This window comes from Propithecus coquereli, unplaced genomic scaffold, assembly GCF_000956105.1.
Source record: "Propithecus coquereli isolate 6110/MARCELLA unplaced genomic scaffold, Pcoq_1.0 Scaffold70, whole genome shotgun sequence".
Taxonomy (NCBI): Eukaryota; Metazoa; Chordata; class Mammalia; order Primates; family Indriidae; genus Propithecus; species Propithecus coquereli.
Window position 1 is genome coordinate 4,509,678 of NW_012153063.1, and position 22,958 is coordinate 4,532,635.

The 22,958-nt window shown below is 38.4% G+C and overlaps 1 protein-coding gene across 1 annotated transcript in view; it reads left to right on the forward strand.

Moving 5' to 3' along the window:
- Window positions 1–22,958, forward strand: part of UNC80 (unc-80 homolog (C. elegans)) — a 242,259-nt gene that overhangs the window by 199,129 nt on the left and 20,172 nt on the right. The window contains 9 exon segments of the mRNA XM_012661211.1: window positions 2,214–2,384; window positions 5,451–5,543; window positions 6,952–6,987; window positions 7,331–7,549; window positions 14,814–15,014; window positions 17,517–17,640; window positions 18,588–18,713; window positions 19,926–20,049; window positions 20,773–20,979. Coding sequence (XP_012516665.1) covers window positions 2,214–2,384; window positions 5,451–5,543; window positions 6,952–6,987; window positions 7,331–7,549; window positions 14,814–15,014; window positions 17,517–17,640; window positions 18,588–18,713; window positions 19,926–20,049; window positions 20,773–20,979 — 1,301 coding nt within the window.

Sequence of the window (22,958 nt, forward strand, 5' to 3'; positions counted from 1 at the left end):
GATATTTAGTTAAGAAAACTCCTTTCAAGGAGCAATAAGAACCCCTGTCACACAAAGGGCAAGAATATAAATCTTGCCTTTCATTTTGGCAAGTGTGGGGAATCCAAAAGACTCACACGGAGAGTGTGTCTTCCCCATTCAAGGATTTGGCTCTGGTCTGGTGTGGAAGTCTCATCTCTCTATCCAAAGTTTTGCTCTGTTAGCAAGCTCTTCCAGGGAGAAGGAAGGAGCAAGCTGACCATGCCCAGTATATCTAGATACATTTGTCCCTTAGGTAAGTCTTTCCCTCTCCCCCAGAACAGAATGAATAAAGGGCCAAAAGGACCCAGGATTTATACTTACCGAACTCTCTTCCCTGGAAGGAAACAGGAGGAATGAGTAAGAAATGTTCCCCCCAACATTCCCAGCTTTTTGTTGTTTTAAACAAAACAACAAAATGTTGGATTAAACAGTATGCTGTGCAACCAGGAGTGTGGCTGTCGCCCTCAGGAGAGCAAACCTGCAGTCTGCCAGCATGGTCCTGCTCCTACTTCCCTGCTCCTCCGCAGCTCCAGAGAAGTTTCCACAATGGGTCAAAACCCTGTGTTAACTCCATATCCACTCTGTGCCTGAATGTAAAAATCTACTCCCTAGTCTATTTTCCATTACAAATATGTCCCCCCTCCATTGTTTATAGGCTGTTTCAGGGACTCTGCATTGAGAGTAAGTGACAACATTAAGAGAACCCCCAAGCTGAACTAAAAAATCCTCCATTGCCAAATTTTACCAAATTCCCAGTGTGATGTGAAATTCTCTTTCAAGTTAAAATTCAAATACACTGAAATCAAAAGGAATTAAAGTTCATAAATTCCCTTGTCATTGTGAGTTAAAGGTCGAAATTCAATATTGTCAAGTTAAAGTAAAATTTTTTAAATCCTCCCTAATTTCCCCTTCTGCTCAGTTTAAATCAGAGGCCTTCTCGATGCCTGGGTAGAGTTAGGGTTTCATAAGCAGCTGTTCGCTGAGATATCTCTCATTGGAATACAATTTTGTTTCCCTTCTCAAAGAACCAGTATTTTTTTGGCTTTCTTGATTTTTGCTATTGTGAGTTTATTTCCTGCTTTTTATTTCCATTCTTATCTTTCTTATTTTCTACCTTTCATTTTCTTGCGGCTTAATTTTTTGTTTTCTAACTTAAGATGGACACTTAGATTATTAATTTTCAGTCTATTTTTCTTACATATTTTAGGTTATAAAGTTTCTCCTGATCTACAAGTCTACATTGGCAATTTTTTTAACAATTTAAAGAAATATTCCATTTTCTACTGACTTTCATTGTATCTGCTAAAATCAGTACTAGATCTTATTGCTCACCTGAATTTAATGTGTCTTTCTCTCTGGCTACTTTTAACATTTTCTCTTTGCCTTGGGTTTTCAGCAGTTTGACTGTGATGTGCCTCGTTTTGATTTTCTTTGTCTTTATACTTCTTGGGATTCATAGTGCTTCTGAAATAAAAGCTTGATAGCTTTCAAGAATTCAAGGAAATTTGACTAGTAACACTTCAAATATTACTTCTATCCCATTTTATCTCTCATTTTAGGACTTGATATATATATGTTTCTCCTTTTGAGGTGATGTTTCTGACATCCCAATACTAAATTGAGTGTGGGTCCTATCCAGTGAGTGGTGTTCACTGACTCTAGAAAGCAAGCATCACCAGCCCTCATCACAGTGGCTGTTTCCAAAGAGTATAAATGTTTAGGCTATAAACATTGCTATAAATTGTTTAGGCTTCAGAAGCCAGCCTGTCAGGAAAGGGTTTTATATTGTTTCAAAATTGTTTTAGCTAGAAAATCACTCTCAGCAAATTCCTGAATAGAAGCATTCTTGATGATTCTGAAGCCTGTTTCTCTAGATGGACTGTATAACTCCACTTATTATCATTGGTTTTTTTTTTGACTGTTTATTAGTATATATGACTAATTCCCCTGACTAGATCACATGCGTCCTTAAGGCAGGATTCATCACCTTTTAGCAAGTGCCTAATTAATTAATTAATGTTGGCCAACATTTCCAGCAGCTGTAGCTACTTTTGATTAGGGTGGGGTAGCAAGGGGGCTTAGAATTTATCATCTCTCTAGAGGCTTTTCATTTTTCCGTGCTCCTAAATATGACACAACCAATGAAAGTAGAATGCAAAATGTGACTCGGTTTTTCTTTCTGCCGCTTAAAGTCTTCAGATGCTGATGGTCTTGGAAGCTTTGGTTCCATGTTACCTACAAAAGCTGAAGAGGCAGACATCACAGGTGGAGACAGTACCTGCTGCCCGAGAGGAGATTGCTGCCACAGCTGCTCTTGCGACATCCCTGCAGGCCCTTTTATACAGTGTAGAGGTCCTCACCAGGTAATCCCATTGGCAGAAATATCCACAACCTTAAGCCCTATGTGTCCACTGAAAAGATGAAGAAAAAATGTGGCTAAAAATCTCTAAAACCCAGTCTTTATTTACAGATACCTACCCGAACTGAGCCCTTTATGGCTTATAACTGCAAACAGTTCCTAAGTTATTTGGATAAATAATGCTAAGCACTTTGAATAGTAGTAATAGTAATGATAATAAAAATGATAATAATAATGCTATCATTGCTAAACACACATTTGCAAATAGCTTACTGAGCTTCTCTGGCAGTTTTAACTCAGTGGTAAACACATCTTTTGTAAAAGGCCCAATTTAGTAATTATAAAAATGCCATCCACATTTTTATTAGTTATTATGTTATTTTATGAGACATGAAATGTCTGCAGTTCTAACTGAGCAATTTTTTATTGTTTTACTGTTTGTGAAGAGTTGTGCTTTTTTAGTATAATTTCAGAAACCACTTAACAAATATAAAGAGCAGAATTTTGTTCTAGCAATGGAATTAACAGACTCTCTGTGGGACAGGACTAAATAATGCTGAGAGGGAGGATTGAGAAATCTGGAAATGGAAAGGTAAATTGACACCAGAGTTCAGCCCTACACAGAATTCAAGACATTAGTCCTGTCACAAAATTCTTGGGTGCAGAAGCAGAGGAATTGAGCTGCCATAGGGCAAGGAAGGGCCAGATGGGGGCTCTGGATGGGACAGAGGTAGAGTGAGCATGGGGAAGGTGGGTGCAGGACACTATGCATAGGATTGGCTTTCCTTCTCTGTTCCTATCTAAATCATCTGGAAGGAGATATTCTTCCCCAGGATAGAGATGGGGAAGCCTTCATCCTGGATTCATGTCTTTGCTCCTTCGTTTCATTCTGCCATGCTCTGTGTCCAGTCTAAATTGCCAAATCCTGAGCATAAAATTCTATCTATGCCCCCACCAAAAAGTACCAACCCCCTCCGCCCCCCCGCCGGCTTCAGCTTGCTGTGTTGGTAAGAGGGAAGTCCATTAGTCCCAGGAGGACTTTTTCAGCATGTATCAGCAAGTGAGAGAGTGAGTGGGATTGTTATGTATTAACTTCAATATGTGTATAGTTCCCAATCAAGAGCTACACTGCCAGCCTAGGCACGCAGAATATAGCCTTGGGTAGACTATCATCCCGAAATGCTCCTATGTGCCTAAACTGAGGAAATGGCAAAAGTGGAACAGAAAGCCAGGACACGTTGCCTTTTCTAATGCAAAATAGTCCCAGTGCTTTGCTGATGGTATCAAGAAATTCCTGGGGAAAAGAACATCTGAAGGAGAAATACAAGACTTATGCTCTTCCTTCTGTATCTGTCTGGTTATGTCACTAGCTCCCTCCTAGGACCAGAGGAGAGAAAAGTAGTCAATACTCCCCAAATTCCACTTTAGTTATTTCTCCTCATATTTTATAATATTGGTATTGTCTTCCTTTCTATTCCCTTTTATAAAGATCAGTCAATTAATTTATCCAAAATTGACTTATCCAAAATTCCATGAAGAGTTAAAATTCTGTGACTTTAAATATTTCAGTGCATTTAATATTATTTTGGTGGAGTAGAAGACTAGGCTCATTGGGTTGGTAGTTACAACAAAATTGGCTTCACTGTTTCTACAAAAAGAAGATAAGATTCCCCTTCAGTTCCATGCTCCTAATTTCTTTATCTCAATAAAAATATCCACACAAAACATTACATAGGTAATATTACAAAAATAAGTATATTACAAGTGTATTAGTTTTCTATTGCTGTATAACACATAACCACAAACTTTGAGGCTTACAACAAAATGCATTCATTATCTCACAGTTCTGTAGGCAAGAAATCCAGGAATGCTCAACTGGGTTCTCTGCTTGGTGTTTCGCAAGGCAGGAATCCAGGTGTTGGTCAGTCTGAGCTCTTGTCTGAAAGTACTGGGGAAGAATGCACTTCCAAGCTCATTCAGGTTTTTGGCAGAATTCTTTAGGTCTGAGATCCCGTTTCCTAGCTGACCATCAGGCAGGGGCCATTCTGCATCCCTTCTCACATGGTCGCCCTCCATCTTCCAGCCAGGAACAGTGCCTTCAATCCTTCTCATGCTTCAAATCTCTCTGCTGTCAGCCAGAGAAAACTCCCTGCTTTTAAAGGGCTGTGTGATTAAATTAGACCTACCCAGATACTCTCCCTTTTTGACATGTAAGGTAACATAATCACTGGAGTAACATCAAGAGGCAAAGTTCTTTGGGATCATCTTTAAGTTCTAGCTGCCATGGGAAGAGAAGATCTGGTGTGGCTGTTAAAAGCTTAGTTACTTTCCAGCCATACCCAGCGTACAGAAAGTGAGTGACGTAGAAGCAAGCCTTAAAGATTTCATAAAAGCCTTGCTTTGAAAACTATATCATCCCTTTTATATTCCAAATGCCAATACAGAGGCAAATTTTACCTAATATTTAAAGTAAACCTTGTAGATATAACACAAGATGATTCAGATCTATTACTCAGCATCTAAATTACTGACTTGTAATCAATACAGATTTACTTACTTTCCTGGATAGGCTTAGGTATAATTTTGACTAGGAGAATTCTTTTATTTTTTGATAGTTTCTCAGAAAAACAGAATGGTTGAATGTGGTGTAGGTGGCCAAAGTGGTATCTACCCCCTTCCTTGCCTTTTACTTATTGTCTAGAATGGTTTACTGCCTGGTACCAGAAAAATTGAAGAATGAGCTCTTAACTCTCACTTAATCAGTACCAACTTAGAAGTTTGATTTCATAAATGTCTTGTTTGAAGAGTCATAGTTTATTCCTCAGAATGAAGAAGTAGAAGAACTTAAATCCTGGTGAGCTTATAGACCCTTGGGAATCAATGTTCCATATAAAGTACCTCTCAGAATAGACAGAAAACATGTGACAGAAAAGCCCAAAGCTAGACAGCCTGTCTTTCTAAGACTTCAAAACTAACTTAAAACTTATGTGAACCTCATTAACATGAGGATTTCGTAAATGTTTCCAGTTCTATTGTTGTCATTTTGTGTTGACTGCTGTCATTGTTACAGGCCCATGACGGCCCCACAGATGAGCAGGTGTGACCAAGGTCATAAGGGAGCCACCACAGCCAACCACACCATGTCATCTGGCGTGAACACCAGGTAATTCACTGAGCCTTATTCCTCTATGATATCTCAATTTCATACAACCTGAATTTCAGCTGTCGGGAATGAAAGGAATCCTGAAAATAGTCAATATTAAGTGTGAAAACCTCCAAGGAAAAGAAAAGAAGGTAAAAGTTTAGAGTTACAAGAAAATACCAAGGCTTCTTTTGAAACTGTAAAAGAGATATCCAAACCACTTTCATAAATTGGCATTTTTGTTGATTTGTTTGCATGAGCATGCTAGATGGTCTCTGCCTCCTGGGTGGTCTTTGAACTATTCCAGTGTTGTTTCATTTGCCTCCAACAAAAGGCAAATAAACAGAAATAACCAGGAGGTGGTTTTTCATCCCCAGGGCAGTAAGAGCCGACTTACTTTCATCTGGACAAATTTTCTACAGACATTTCATCCAAACTTTGACTTATGTCCTCAAATGATGCCTTTCTGTGATTGTTGACTTAATCTCCTTCCCTTGTTTTAGTGTAACTCAGACACTATTTATACTGGTTAATATTTTACCTGTTTCATTCTATCTGTGTTAACATTAAATACTCCAACACACAAAAAAAAGTTTAGCTTCCTCCTCCAAGGAAGATTTAAGATTAGGCAAACCCAAAATCAGCTTAAGAGAAAGTTCTCTTTTCCCAGTATGAAGTAGTTGGCAGGGAGATCATAATGAGAAACTTAAATAATGTTCTACTCTCTCCGAAGTATATTTTAGTGTATATCATTATTTATGTAAAGTGAATTCCCTATTCATCATATATACTCATATTAAAGACAAAAATAAATAAATTCCAACCCCAACTATAAATTACCTGATGTGATGGTTAACTCATGCCTTAATTTCTTATATTATGGAAAAATGATAAACTGTAGTTTAGGTAATATTTAGGGCCTTCTCTAGGCACATTGGGTTAGGTTCAAATACTAGATGAATGGTGCATGGAGAAAGAGGCCTTCTAAGTCTTATTGTCAATCAGTCATAAAGCAATAAGTCTCCAGAACTGAAAGAAAGCCATCCATGTTTCTTCCTCTGATCACCTCAAACAGAGCACATGGTGTTAAAACTGTAACTGAGATTTCAAAATTTCCAAAACTTCTCTCATTTGGCTACATTCCAGGAGTTTGTATATGTTTTTATAATGTTTGTCTTTACCCAAATTATATGGCAATGAAACAGCTTTTGTAGCAGCTATAATTGCAGCATATGTACAGCCAGATGAAAGATAAAGCTTTTCTATTTTAGGATTAATATGTGTGTATTTGTGAGCTTATCAAAATGTATAGTTTTTTATATATTCCATAGCTCAAGGGCTTTTTGTATGAAAATTTCAATAAGAAGCCCCAGCAAAGGGAACCTGTTCTTGCTCTGATAGTTATGCAGACTGTTTTTCTGACTCCCAGGTACCAAGAACAAGGAGCCAAACTGCACTTTATCAGGTACAGAAAGACTTGCTCTAATTTCATACCAGTTCTGACATCTTGAGATGATTGCCTTTTGAGCTGGGTTATGGTTCTGTTAGATTTTCTTTAATTGAAGCATGACATACTATTTCTGTAAAATTTCTCAAGAAGTGGCTAATGTAAAGCCACTACCATTTGGGATGACAATCTCTACTAGGTTGGTAAACTTTCTTTATCCTTCAGATGAGGTTCTCCTCATGCTACTGATTCATCAACTCATTAGGAATCTTATATATTTCTTCAGTGTGATAACCTTCCCCTCGAAGTTACCACATGCACACATTTTCAGACCCCTAGTTAATCTCATATAATTTCCCAGGGAAAACCTTCATTTGCTGGAGGAAGGGCAAGGCCTTCCCCGAGAGGAACTGGATGAACGAATTGCTCGGGAAGAGTTCAGAAGACCTCGGGAATCCCTGCTGAATATTTGCACAGAATTCTATAAACACTGTGGGCCGAGGCTGAAGATCTTGCAAAATCTGGCTGGGGAGCCACGGGTCACTGCCCTGGAGCTGCTGGATGTGAAGTCCCACATGAGGTACTGGCCTCGTTTTCCCTGCCCTGAGTGTGGACATAGCTTGGGCCATATGTTTGAGTACGTGTGTTGGACTAGGGCTGGGAGTTCTCCAGGATAAAAACTTGAGATACTCAGAATGATTTGTTTCCTGTGACTTGGATACATGTCATACATAACCCTCTGGTAAAGTGTAGATTAAGTCCATCAAAAAGGATCTCATGGTGGACAGGGGGGAGATTTCTTAAGACAAAAAAGCACAGTCCATATATTTACTTCTCAATAAAAGAGAGGGAAAGGGAAATTTCATCACTTGAATTCTTAGAAAAGTAGCCTTCTTCCAAGTACTATTTACTGCCTAGATTCTAATTTTTCACAAGAATCCAATGTTTGTCTTCTGTTATTTTACATAAAAATGCACTTCTACTTTTTGCTGCAGTACTCATTCTGTCCCTAGCCTCCCTAAGTACTCAGTAAACAGCTCTACAGGAAAGTGAGCAGTTTCACCTCCTAGCCACATTTCGCTTGGGCCTGAAATACTCTTTATACTCATTGATAATAGCCTTCCAACAGTTCAAAAAAGTTTCCTGGAAAAAATTCTGAACTGATTGAGGCCAGTCATCATTTAAATGTTTTAATTCTGTTGTGCCAGGGAGAGGCCCGAAAATTACATCTTTGTACACTCCTATTTCCTTCCTCCTGTGAAGGTGCCATTCCACTTGTTACTCATGCTAAAGGCCGTGTTTGTGTTTTTATATTCTTAAAAGGAACGTGATTCCAGAAGACCTTCTATTTGTAACAGTTTGTAAAGGATCACAGAAATTACTTGAAAGAAAAATGTCATGGGTAACAAAAGATTCACTTGGAAAGTTTAATGTATCTATAAAGCTAAAGGTAGAGTTAGGTTCTAGCCATTCAGAAATAACATTGCAATTTAACAAAACACACCAATTTCCTGGTTATTGACTTTTAAAAAATGATTCTTTGAAAAAAATTAGAAAGTATTCAGTGAAGGGAAATGAGGGACCAAAATGCACAATCTGCACAGGTTCTTTTTCCTCCCAATTTCACATTCTTTGAATTGTGGGCACACACCCAGAGCTTCATGTGAGTTCATACTCCCCGTTGTGCAGTAATAGGGAAGAGATTATTTCACACTGAGAATTTCAGCTCCTAGATGGGGCGGGAAGTTTGGAACGTTAAAGTCCTGTTGCCATAGCAACCCAGGGCTCTATTCAGTCCCTCCCCTCCCTTTTCCACTGGTACCTCTAGCTGACCTAAGTAATTCTGTGAACAGAGAAACATCACATTCCCAGAATCAGAAAATCACTACTACCAACAGCCATTTTGTGAGAGAAAGGGCAAAAGATTCCTAAAAGATAGATATGTATGTGTGTGAGAGACACACCATGGGATAGTAACTGTCCTATATCCTGCCTCCCAGGCACTGAGCTAAATCTCTTCAATTATAGCTCACTTGACCTTTAATAGGTACTAGCCTCTAGAGGGAGCTCCAGGCCTCCCTGACTCTTTCTTGAGACATCTGGAGGTACAGCAAGAGTCAGGGAGGCCTGGAGCTCCCTCTAGAGGTCAGCACCTATTAAAGGTCAAGTGAGCTATAATTTAAGAGCTTTAGCTCAGTGCCTGGGACAGATCTAGGATATAATAGATGATAATGAACATGGTTCAAATACTATGCTAGACATTGGGGATGTAAAATAAGGTCCTGGTCCTCAAGATTATCACAGTCCAATTCAAGAAACATACAGAAGAAAATAACTATAATACAGTGTTGCAAGTACTATAATCACATGTATGCATTTATGTATTTATCATTTTATAAAGGATTTGAGGCAACTTAGAAAATTATGTGATACAATAGGATAGAATATACCAATTATAGAGTCAGAACAATGTGAAAAATGAGAAGGGAAAAAACTATGTTTATGATAAAATTAGCACAGGTAATTGATATGGATTACATAAGATATTATTCATGAATCATAAATTTGACTGTGAGCTTCTGAGTTATCAAAACAATGAGTTTAAATGATTAATTACAAAATCATAATGTCAATAAGATAAAAATAACCAGTTTTTTGGTGAAACAATACTTTTTTTAAATATGAAGAACAAGAAATGTCTTGTAGGGCCAAGGCAAGACTTTCCCTTCACCCTCTGAAGGTTTGCTCAAAATCAACTGACAAAATGCAGATTAATAGGAGAAAAGTCATGCAAATTTATTTGATCATAGTTTTATGCAACACGTGAGCCTTTAGCATGAAGACCCAAAGATACAGGGGAAATTATTTTTATGCTTAGGTTTAACAAAGTATGGATAGCCATGTGGAAATATGATTGGACAAAAAGAGTATGATCTAATGCTAATAGATTGAGTGGGGAAAGCCAGCAAGGCCTACCTGTTTAGATTCTTCTTGGCCTTTCTGTGCAGCCTTCCTTTCTTTTGGGCATGGGGTATGACCCTCTCTGGAAAGGGGATCGTATGACCTACAATCAAACAAAGTAGGTCAGATAATTTCTTTATGGAAATTTTTTACACAGAAAGGCAAGGAGAAAGTTAGAGTAATATTTTTAGGTTTTATGGCTGGCTTTGGGGGAAAAAGGTTCTGGTTTCAATGACCCACCTTGGAGAAGAGGGATTCTTGTTTCTATGACTAGCCTGGGGAAGAATGAGGGGACAGAGGCAGGAGGGCAGGGATCAGTGAAAAACTTTTACTTCTGAGGTCTCATTTTGGTGTATCATTTTCCGAACCCCAACTGTCTCCTGGTTGGTGTTTGTTAAAAGGAAAGAGTGGTGTGATGAACAATGTCCTCAACATCTCCATAGTGGAGAAAGTGCTACTTTACACGGCTGGATGCCTGTCGTGGAGAAAGTTGGCATAACGTCCCAGTGCAATTCACCAAAAGCATCCCATCTGGAGCCAGGATAATGTCATTCAAGAACAGTTATTTCATGGCTTGGATCTTTAGGACGGCAAAATTTTTACTGTCCAGGGAATATTTAGACTAAATGCCCTCTCTTAATGCAATTTCTCACAACAAGCTTTTGATAAAGACAGGCCTGTCATAGTCTTTGGACAAATAGAGATATTCTACGTTGCTGAGTAGGGGCAAATCCATATGCTTTGACCTTCTACCAAATAAAGGATATATTTAAGATTTTCTCTTATAAATTAAGTGTATACTTGGATAAATATAAAAGCCAGAGCTAAATATAAATATAAATTGTGGGTAGTATTAAATCATTCTTAAGTCATAGAATGGATAATGTCACCAAAGGAAAGTTGATTTAAAAAATAAATGGGATGATATTAGTATAAAAATATAGGAGATATTTGCAGAAAAAAAATTGAATAGAGCTAAAGGGTTAAACAGCAGTGCTGAACACATCTGTACTCCTGCATTTGCAGAATATGTGGTTGATTGCAAGGCTCTAGGGGAAAATATTCTTGATTAGATAGATTCTCTGCTGTCAGGGAATTTGTTGCTTCATTTGCCCAACTTAGAGCTGCCAAAGCAGCAGGATAGTAGGATCTGCAAATTCAATCTCTCTCTCTCTCTCTTTCTCTCTCTCTTTCTCTCTCTCTCTCTCTGAGTCTCTGTCTTCCTCTTTCCTTCTTCCTCTTTCCGTCTCTCTCTCTCCCTTTCAATGGAAAAATCTCTTGTGTTCTCACTGGGAAAGGATCACAGGAATGTTTTTTTCCCCCAAGAGAGTATTCATATGTGATAGTATAGCAAAGACTGTATGAAGGGGAAATTTTGTTTTATGCTCAAAGCAAATTTATTTTGTTGACATGACCAGGAATTAGAGAAATTCAGGTAGTAATCTATCAAATGACTCTTAAATTCAGCTCAAAGTACTGCTCTCGAGCTTAAAATGAACAGACTGATCATTTCTCAAGCATTTCTTGATGTTATCTTTAAAAATATTAAGAGCTCATATGTAGAAGCAAAAAAAAAAAAGTAGAACAGAGGATATTAGAGATTGGGAAGAGTAGGGAGAAGGGAGGAATAGGGAGAGATTTTTTTAAAGAATAAAAAATTATAGCTAGATAGGAGGAATAAGTTCTAGTGTTCTATACCGACGTAGGACAAATATAACTAACAATAATATATTATACAGTTCAAATAGTTAGAAGGAGAATATTGAATGTTCTTAGCAAATAAATGTCTGAGATGATGGCTATGCTAATTACCCTGACTTGATTACTATATATTACACATATCAAAACATCACTATGTACTCCATGAATATATTATTTGTTAATTAAAAACCTAATTTTTTAAAAAGAAAAATATTAAATAATAAGAGAAAATAAATAAGTACCTATAGATGTACTCTTATTTGTCACACAAATAACCTGACATGTAAAGTTATTTTCTGCATGGCATATTTATGAAAAAGAGATAAACAAAAGAATGTATTGGCTGTTTAAAATGATTTCTTTAAAACACCCACATCCACACACGATTTTCAGGACAATGTGAATGTTCCATCTGTAGAGAAGACAATGGGGATGAAGGGACAATAACTACTTCTTGACAATGAAGAGTTGCCATGGAAAAGACGTATTTGATTTATGCTTTCAGAGTGAGCCTAGTAGGAAGAAATTAGAGGGAATTTAGGGACCTAACATGAGGAGAACTTCTCATAGTGTGGACCCCCAAAGATGGAATGAGTTGCCTTCTACAATAACGAATTTTCCATTCATGGAGATAGTCAGATGAGGCAATAGTAGAACAATCTGAGAATTAGAGAGGTAATGGCTTGGCTGTGATCCCCAAACTGGAGAGCCTATCAAAATCAACTGGTGAGCTCTTATACTAGAGATCCTTTCTAGCATTTATTTATTCTACCTCTCCTATACTTTGGGAGTAATCAAAATTTCTCTTTATTAAAATGCTATAGTTAGTATATGAGAAAAGGAATGATATTACCACTGTACCACTCCTAATGTATTAATGGATCTGCGCAATGGTCACCAAAGGCAGCTAACATCATAAAAAGAGCCACAACAGGAAGCATGTGCGTGCCTCCTGGTGGAAGTATATACCACCTGTTTTAGGTACTCTTGCCAGAAAAATCAAAACTGAGTCTGCAGATCTAGCCCCTAGATTTAACTACCAGTTGAATTAAATATGGAGACAGTAGGATAGATGAAATTGCGCCATGGAGACTGAATCAGCAAATCCAGAGTGTCACTACAGCTAATTTCTTCAACAGATAAACTACAAGATAGCAACAAGATAGCAAAAAAAAAGAAAGAAAGAAAAGAAAGAAGGAAGGAAGGGAAAGAAAAGCAGAAGAGGGGGAAATCTACAAATTAAAAGAGACTTTAAAGACATGTCAACCAGTCAAAATTAATGGGCCTTATTTGTTCCTGATCTGTAAAAAACAAATAAAAAAGTGTTTAAAAATTATGAGATAAAGTGAGAATCTTGAAAATGGACTGGATATTCATTTTTCTAAAAAATGAATTATTTTTAATTTGTTAAATGTCATATTGTTTTGTGGTTAATTTTTCTGAGTCCTTAACTTTAGAGACACATACTAAACTATGTATGGATGAATAATATGATGCTTGGGATTTACTTCAAAATAGTTCAGGGTAGGGGGAAGGGGAATGACTGGGAGTGTAAGTGAAACAAGAGTGGTCATGAACTGACAATTGCTGAATCTGACTGATGGGTGCATTGTGGGGGGCGTACTGTATACTCATCTCTCTACCTTTGTGTATGTTTGAGATTTTCCAAAATAAAAGTCAAAAATATACAGATTTCTGGGCCCAACCCTTGGAGATTCTTATTTATTATAATAGATCTTGGGTGGAGCCTGGGAAACTATGTTTTAGTTTTTGTTTTAAGTTGTATTTGTTTAAACATGTAGAACCCCGCTACCTAAAGGGCTATTATGGTTTCTTTCAACCCTGGGATTTCATGAGTCTAATGAGATTATATTCAGAGCTTTTCCAAGGCAATCTTGCTTCAATAGAAAAGCAAATAGAAAAGCTTATTTCTGATGTCCCTTTATCTTCAACTTCCTTTTTTAGTAACAGTCATAAAAGCTCTCAGCTTACACATGCCTCCTGATACTGCCATTCACACGTGTACTCCCAGGTGATGAGGCCTCTCTACTCTCCTCCTCCATCAAGATTTCCCTGTCCTGCTTTCCTCTTCCATAGGATCCTCTGTCTGCCTGGCTAGGCATATGTTGATTCAAGCCAAATATTCAAATAGTAGCTTAAGGTATTACCCTTCTTAAAGAAATTTGTTGTCAAAGGAATTTTCAACACCCTAACAAAGAATATGGACATTTCAGACACTGTGAGAGGAGCCTTGGGTATATTTTTTAGAATGTAAGCCTTTTTCAGGGAAAAAAAATCAAGCTCCAATCAGACAGTGTAGTTGGAAGAAATTTCCATGATTGGGTATACATTGCCTCTTAATAGCATCTTCTACACATTCTGCATCTATTCACTATATTTGTCCATGAGGCATAGTAAAATTCTAAAACATTTTTTCCATCATACAAAATTAAATTAAATAGGCTTTAAGGCTATGTATGTAATCGTATTTGTATTATTTGGAAATTGGTAATCCATATCTAGCTCTGAAGATTATTAGTTAATCAACTGTTACATTTACCAGAAACCCCATTTGCCCAATCAGTTTTGTGGTCCAATTCCCCGCTGAAGAAAATCCCACACTTAGGATGTAAACACATGGTTCTGGGGACTGAGAACCTGGGCCCACCTTGAAGGAAACACAACTTTCCCTCTAGCAGTTCCTATGTGGAACTGAGTTGGGAAATCTGAGAAGTAGGGGCAACCAAAACCAGAGCCATTGAGACAGTACAACTGGGCCAATTATAGAAAGAATCTCAACAAGCATGAGGATCCATGTGTAGGACAAAAGGAGAGGAAGTGGCTTTGAAGGAGAGAAATAGAAGTGGAATTTGAAGAACTCCTTGGGCTGCAATAAAAACCAATACCACTTTTTATAGTGTGTCTTTGATCTTGACTATGGGCACTTAGGGAGTTCTGCAGTCATAAAGCTCACTTGAACATTTGATATGAATCTGTTAATATGCATGCAGGTATCAATGTACGGATATGTGAGAGAAGAGTAAGGGGGTGGAGGATGTTGAGAAGAATGTTCTTCATTCAGAGAGTTAGTGTATTCCTTCATTCAAGGAGGTGATTAGCATGATGTGTGGGAAAACTCCCATTCTTGCATTCTAAGCTTATTTTTTTAAAAATCGTTTTAGGCTGGCAGAAATTGCACACTCCCTTCTGAAGCTGGCACCATATGACACTCAGACAATGGAGAGCCGTGGGCTTCGGCGCTACATCATGGAGATGCTGCCCATTACCGACTGGACAGCTGAGGCGGTGAGGCCAGCCCTGATCCTCATTTTGAAGAGATTGGATAGAATGTTCAACAAAATTCATAAGATGCCTACCTTGAGGTGAGGATGCCTCCTAGTCAGCTGTTGATATTACAAACCTCAAAGTTAGGATTTGTCATTTTTTAAGATGGTGGATCAATCCGGAGTTGGATGAATGACTTGAAAATTTTCTGTTGTTGTATGTGTGCAGCTAATCAGGTCTATGAATGCTTGAGTAGCATAATCTACATTTTGAGGAAATAACATTTTCTTTAAAAATACATGTGTTCATCTTGAAAAATCTATCCATTGCTTAGCTATCGTGTTCCTCACCTGACACACATAAGAAATCCAATTAGTATCCCTTAAGCCCTTTTGAAATATGCCTTATAAACAAAATAGCTGATCAAAGAAGAAAAATTAATTTGATGTTTCAAAATGCTGTATTTAACATAGCTGGGTAACATATTTAGGTGCCAGTTTAGAGAAATGCCAGGTTTTACAATAATCAGCCAAGCAGCCATTAAAAAGCTTACAAGATTGATAACAGATACCCAATTTTCACCTTTCTACCTAATTCAGTGCGGTGCTAAACGAACATTATTACCATTTTATATATGTTTAATGGCCTGAGAAATATCCATTGGTAGCCTTCTTATTAGCACATGTCTCTGAACCAGTGTAGTTGGAGATGTGAGCCCAATTTGGAAATTATAGTGAACAGACAGTTCAGTTGATAAATGCTGGTAAACTCACAAATTTGGAAAAGTAAAGTTTGGGTCAGTAAGAGTGCTTTCCATCCTTTTAAACCAAACTCAAAATCAATGCAACTCTTGCCCAAGAATGTATAGCACTTAATGTTCAATTTTTCAGAAATTTTCCATGTATTAGCCTGTGGTCTTCTCATTTATGTAGCCTTCAGGAGTCATTGAAAAAAACAAATTGAAAGATTTCATTCTAATTTATGGTTTGTTCTTATATTCTTCTATACTATGGTGATGACTGCCTATACATTATCTTAAATGCTTGTTCTTAAAGCACTATTTCTTTAGTGGTCCCAATAGAACATTTGTATCTATCAGCAAATGGCTTATCAAAAATTTATAATTGTAGGCTGGGCACGGTGGGTCACGCCTGTAATCCTAGCACACTGGGAGGCCAAGGTGGGAGGATCGTTTGAGCTCAGGAGTTCAAGACTAGCCTGAGCAAGAGTGAGACCCTGTCTCTACTAAAAAAATAGAATGAAATTAGCTAGACAACTAAAAATATATAGAAAAAATTAGCCGGGCATGGTGGCACATGCCTGTAGTTCCAGCTACTCAGGAGACTGAGGCAGGAAGATCCCTTGAGCCCAGGAGTTTGAGGTTGCTGTGAGCTAGGCTGATGCCATGGCACTCTAGCCAGGGGAACAGAGTGAGACTCTGTCTCAAAAGAAAAAAAAATTTATACTTGTGTTATGAGGGTGTGTCAAAATAAAGTCTTTTTCTTAAATAACTTGATATCTAAAAATGTTAAACATCTCCATAAACTGACCCATTAGTCATATAAGTTAAGCTCATTATAAAGAACATCATGCTTCCCAAAAGTAGATTTCTTGATTATTGCATTGACTTGGTCAGTTGCAGGCAATTTTCTTGAGATGCATACCATGAATATGGGATTGGCTTGGATTTAAATTTTTAGGTGATCTTAGTTCAACACAAGAAATATTGACTGAACCTGATCTGTGTATTACTTGGGCACCTTCAGCATCAGGGATGTCAATATATCCTCATTTATTTCCATTTTGTCATTGCAGAGTCTCCATTTTGGTAGGAAATATAAACTTTGAAAGTATTTCCAGGAAAATATATAAACATAGTGTTGATATCAGCAAAATTCAATATATTTATTTTGAGGCCACAGGGATGAATCTTTCAGCACTGAGACGATTACAAAATGGACTGACTTTTATTACAGAAAGTCCCATGTTCATCTAATTGGGTTATATATACAGTATCACCATTTATACTACCATAGAAAGTAGCCAAAAAATATGTTATCTCTTGGGAGACAAGAAAGAACACTTTTTAAATAAACTATTTTCTTCTAATGTGATCTTTTTGGCAGGAGTTAAGCCATGTAAATCCAATTAGTAGTAGTGTGGTGTAAAAGCTTATGTGATCAGGTGTGGCCTGATAAACAGATTTCAGAAATGCAGCCTGGATCCGATTAGTGCTATTACAGTAATTACCCTCATGATGGGTTTCCTAAAATGGTAGTCTCTGGTCCCTCTCTCAAGCTAAAACCAGGGAACTTAAAATGCAAGCCATTCATCATCTCTGTTTTCTCTTCAATAGATTTTTGTCTCATTAGTCGAGTGGGGCGGGAGTACCTCTGCCACGTTCTCAGTCTCTTCTTCCCTTCCCAGTGTGCTCTGTACTTTTGGAACAGCATGGGTAAACGTCATCCTGTGTGAAGCACTTTGTTGTCTGAGACACGCATCCTGTCTTAGATGGCGTCAGAATCACTGTCTCATTCACTTGTCTCAGACTGTCTCCAGAAGGGAGCCAAGCTGCTAATGGCTCCTATATTGTATTCCAGGCGACAGGTTGAGTGGGAGCCTGCCAGCAATTTGATTGAAGGGGTTTGTTTGACACTTCAGAGGCAGCCAATCATATCCTTCCTGCCTCACCTTAGGTCACTGATCAATGTCTGTGTCAATCTGGTGAGTAGCCAAGTGGCAATCTTATGAAACTTTGCAAAATTTCACTCTGCTATTGACTTCTCTGAATTGAAGATTTACAGGTCAACCACTTTGTGCCCCTACCTACCCGTGAAAGCAGACGGCTCAGGTGACACTAAAATAGTGAGGTACATTTCAAGGTGGTGCGTGGGGAGATCCAGGGGCCCATCCCTACCCAGACGGGATCTTGGTGTGCTGCTTCCCATGCACTACTTTGACAATTCACCTCTTCAAGTTGCGCTGAGAGTTGAGGGCTGCCAGTTGGAGAGTGGGGTGGCGGAGACTGCACAATTGGCTAAAAGTCGAGATAGTCTGGGGTGGGGGAGCTTAAAATGCAGAGGATATTTTTTTCTTTTGTAGTGCAAAATGACACTATGAGTTGGCCAGTCTCAGATTTGTGTGAAGAAAAAGAAATTTTTTAATCACTTGTGTAATATCTAGAGTCTGGTCCTGACAAGGTTTTGTAAAATGTGTGGAAACCATGTTAGAGCATTTCATTGAATAGGATCTGCTGCTTAATTAGTTGAGCAATAAATCTGTAGTTAGAATGCCTAGTGCAAATAGAGCTGTTGCCATCATCATTGTTGTATTTGCTCCATCAAAGAATGTTGTCCCCATTCCCCTGAATCCACAAGTAAGTGTGTCCAAACTCCTGATTAAAATAGCTTTTTGGTTCATCTCTCATTTACATAGTTAACTATAAACAACATTCTACAAAACCTTGGCTGAATCCAGTGTAATGATCGATCTGACTCCAGACATTACATGCCTTCAAAAGAAGGCAACAAGAAAGAAAATATTGAAAGTAACATGCCCAACCTTCAATTTATCATTATTATCATTATTATTATTATTATTAAGACTCCCTTAATATGGTTGCATGAAATTGCAATAGTCAAGGCTGGTCATGTGCTCTGTTTGTATTTCAGGTGATGGGAGTGGTAGGACCTTCCAGTGTTGCTGATGGATTACCCCTTCTTCATCTCAGCCCTTATCTCTCACCACCTCTGCCCTTCAGCACAGCTGTTGTCCGGCTTGTAGCATTGCAGATACAGGTGTGACTGCCTTACCTGTTTGTCACGCTCATTAAGTTGCTGGTTGAGGCACCAAATCATGGTGTTCTCTTTTTTTTCTGCAAAGGCTGGGCAAAATCTGTGAAACAGAAGTGTAAACACCTCCAAACTTTTATAGGTTTGGAGCTACAGCCCTGAGCTTGGCCCTAAGTTGTGCTTCTGTAATTCTTCTCGAGATCTCAAAAATAGCAGAGTCATTTAGTCCTGCCACAACCTCAGGGACCACTTCAGCCATTTAATGTGTGTGCAAAATAATGGTTCATAGATAATCAGCTCACAATTGTTAATTAAAAGAGGTAGTAATATTCACAGTCTGGTTTTAAATGATTTTCAGAAAGAATTGCAATACAAATTCTTTCAAATATTATTACTAGACTTTGAATATCTTAATTTTCTTTAATGATTGTGGGTTGAATATTGTGGTTTTTTTTTTTAAATTCTCCCACTTTATTTCTTAAAATAATCATTTCCAATGGAAAAAGTGCAGAATCTCAAATCTCCTGCCTATTTCTGAGTGTTATTTCAATTTTCAAGAATGGTAAATCATTGAAAAGCTCTGTAATCAATGGAAAGTATACAATTGATGTAAATGGATAACTGACCTATTATCTGACAACCGAGGTTGATGGTTCATCATCCAGAGAATGGGTAGATGACACAAAAGAGATCAAGAGCGGTGGTTACCAGACAGAAGGGAAACAATGACATCCCTAAAATCATACATTTTAATAACCTTTGTACAGAGATCATTTATTTCTTTCTGTATTGCTTATTTTTTCCTGGCTTGGGGAAGGCCTTGGCAGGGGTCGGAGAACTTTTAAATAACTCCTAAATGGAGCAAGTTCTGGTTTTCTTCCTTTTTCTTTGTTGCTAAAGTATTATTGTATGTATTGGAAACACAGAGAAAACTAATGGGGAAATGAGATTGTTTTTGTACCTGACCATAAGTTTTATAATTTCTCACTTAATAGTCAAGATGTTACTATCTTTTTAGGTAAATAGCTCTCAGTTATGTCAAGCACATGGTAAAGTATCAGTTTTGAGTGGATCTTGTATGCTGTACAGACGACAATTGAACTCATAGTTCACAGGAGCAGCCAGCAGGGAGCCACCATCTCCGTCATGCTGTGTAAGACAAACATACTAAATGGGTATGGTGGTCAATTAATCTTTTTTTCTATTATTGCTGCACAGGCTTTAAAAGAAGATTTTCCTTTAAGCCATGTGATCTCCCCATTCACCAATCAAGAGCGAAGGGAGGGGATGCTTTTAAATCTACTCATCCCATTTGTGCTCACAGTAGGATCTGGAAGCAAAGGTCTGATTAATTTAACTAAAGGGAATTTATCGTTGTTGTTGTGTTTCCTTAAATGTCAGGCTGTTATTTCTTTTTCCTTTTCCCATGAAGGCCATCACTGAAGTCGATCCGAATGATTTGAATAGGGTTACCTTAGGAAATAAGAGTTTTTCTTTCTTTTCAGTTTAGCTACCCTGGGACAAAAGTTTCTCTGCTCTGCTTCTTAGAAGATACATCCTATTTAAAAATTATTTCAGTACAGCAAAAATCAGGAAAACATTGTTTCAGTCCAGTTAAGGATGGTATTAGTTGAAGTACAAGATGATGAGAATTGACAGGTGAATGCACTTTATGGCCTGCTGCTACTGGGTTTAGCAGAAATCTGCCACTGTCATCAAATTCCAATATATCTTCATTACTCTTCCTTCTCAGGGCTTTTCTTTTTTTAGGAAAAGTTTATCTCAAATGTAAGGACAGTACATTATGAATATTTGCAAAAAGAAAGGAGATTGAAATGGTAAGCAGGAGATCTGGCTAAGAACTCAAGCCTTTGGAGAAAATACTCAGGTGCCAGGAACAGTTTCTGTCCATGGGAGAAACTGCATTTGGTGGGAAACACCTGGATTTGTAGGGCGTTCTAGTTTGAAATTGGAAAGAGAGCTGAGTTTTTCTGTGTCTAATATGTAACATCTACCTCGTGACTGTTTTTCTTTCCACTTCCCTCTTCCAAACTCTGCCCCTCAGATAGCCCTTGGCTGGAGCAGCCTGAGGTGCAGCTGCTGCTGCAGACTGTCATTAATGTGCTCCTGCCACCTCGGATCATCAGCACGTCCAGGAGCAAGAACTTCATGCTGGAGAGCTCCCCTGCCCACTGCTCCACCCCTGGGGATGCAGGGAAAGACTTACGCAAGGAAGGGCTGGCTGAGTCCACCAGCCAAGCAGCATACTTGGGTGGGTCCTTTTTCTCTCTATTGAGGAGTGTGTGTGTATATGCATATGTATATGTACACATATGTATATATGGATGTACTTAGTTAAGTTCCATCTTGACTCAGGAAATATTTAGACAGACCACAATCCAGAAAGTATTTAAAGAAGCCACTTGAGCAAGAAACACTACCCTTGCAAAAGAGTCTGTTTTTCTTAGGTAAACATATGCAAAAAACCAAAATGCTTTCATATCTGCAATGCCTAAGTTACTTAGTTGTTTTTATAAGAGTGTCTGGGCATGTAAGGAGGCCTCTGCGGTAAGGATTCCTCCTTGCTGATTAAGTATAAGATCAGTAGTGAGATTTGGTGGCCGTTATCAGATCTAGACTCAGTCTAGTGTACAAGGACATTGCGTTGCACAACTCACAGAGCTCAACTGGTCCATCATCTATGTGAATGGAGCCCAGGAGTTGGAGTCCTATACATCCTGTGCAGCAAGAGATGATAGCCTTGCAGTATATCATGCCTCCTACTAGTTATTTTTCATCCTTCACAATGTCATCTCTAATCTCCAGCTTGATCTTTGCTCTAATGAGACCAGTCCACATATTCTCCTCCCCTAGGCTTGCCAATTCCCTTCCCCTTTCACTCCCACCTTCCTTTACATTCTGCCTGCCTCTAACTTGCTCCTGACCCATGGAACAATGGAAAGCCACTCTTTGGCCCTGAATGAATTGAGTCAGGGGAAAGGACCACTCTTGCCATAGCACTGAGGATAAGGAGCTCTGGTAGCAGGAAATTTCAAAAGGAGAAAGTTGAGAAAGTCTTGCCTGACATTTTTCAATTCATCAAAGCAGATTTTGGTGGGAAGTAAAGATGAATGTAAACACACTGATAAAAACAGGTCCTTGGAGTTGGGAGTGTGTGGGGTATTTGGATTGTATTATAAAGAGATGTGTTTGAAAATGATATGATTGACAATAAGAATGAAAAAGGAGGGGAAAAAAACACCCAAAAAATGCATTTGTACAGGACCTACCCACATGGGTGCTCAGTTGCCCCAGCAATGAAAAACTAGGATTCAAATAAAATCCAGACTCTGACATAGAACTCTGCATGAGGTTTGGGATTGTACAGAGGGTGATGGAGAAAAGGGACTTGCCATGTAAGGCAAGGATCTGAGAAAACATTTAATGAGTTTCAGTGCTCTCCACTTTCTGCCTACATAGTGAAGGGATTTTTTTTTTTTTTGCTTACTCAGCCAGGCTACTGAACTTCTATTTTAAAATTATTCTTATATTTATTTTGAGCATTTACTGTGCACCAGGCAGTTTTCTGTGCTTTACATTATCATTATTTTGAATGCTCACATCCTCACAGTAACTCAAATAAGTTAATGTTATTCTCATTTTAGGAGTGAAGAGGCTGGGGCCCAGAAAGGTTGACTAACTTACCTAAAGGCACACAGTTAATAAGTGTCAGAGCCAGAGTTCAAACCCAAGCCATTTGGCACCAAAGTCTCTGTCCTTGAGTCCCTTATATGCTACTGTGCAGTGGGTGGGCTGATGGAAATGAAGGTGGCAGGCAGAATGGCAGAAATCCAAAGGCAGCCAACGACCACATAGTAACAGGGGAAAAGTCACTAGAATCAAGGTAGGGAAAGAGCAGTGTTGTTCTTTGTTCATTTGTTTGTTTGTTTAGCTGAGGGAGAGGAATTGAGATGAGCAATTCCTATGAAAAGTGAGATTTCAAGGAGGAATTTGGGTAAGAAAGTATCCTCCAACATCTCTCTCTGGGTTACCTGGCATGGTTCTCCCCTGGAAACATCCTAAAGCTGGCAAAGGTGTATGTGACTCTTGAGGGCTTTGGAGAGTTGGGTTTCTGTGTGCATTTAGTAGTTCAGTGCACTTAAGAAAGATTATTGTGTTCCCCTAATAAGAATTAAAACATGTTTACTCCACAGACATTTTAGATGCTGAGATAGATGGGCCTTAAGACAG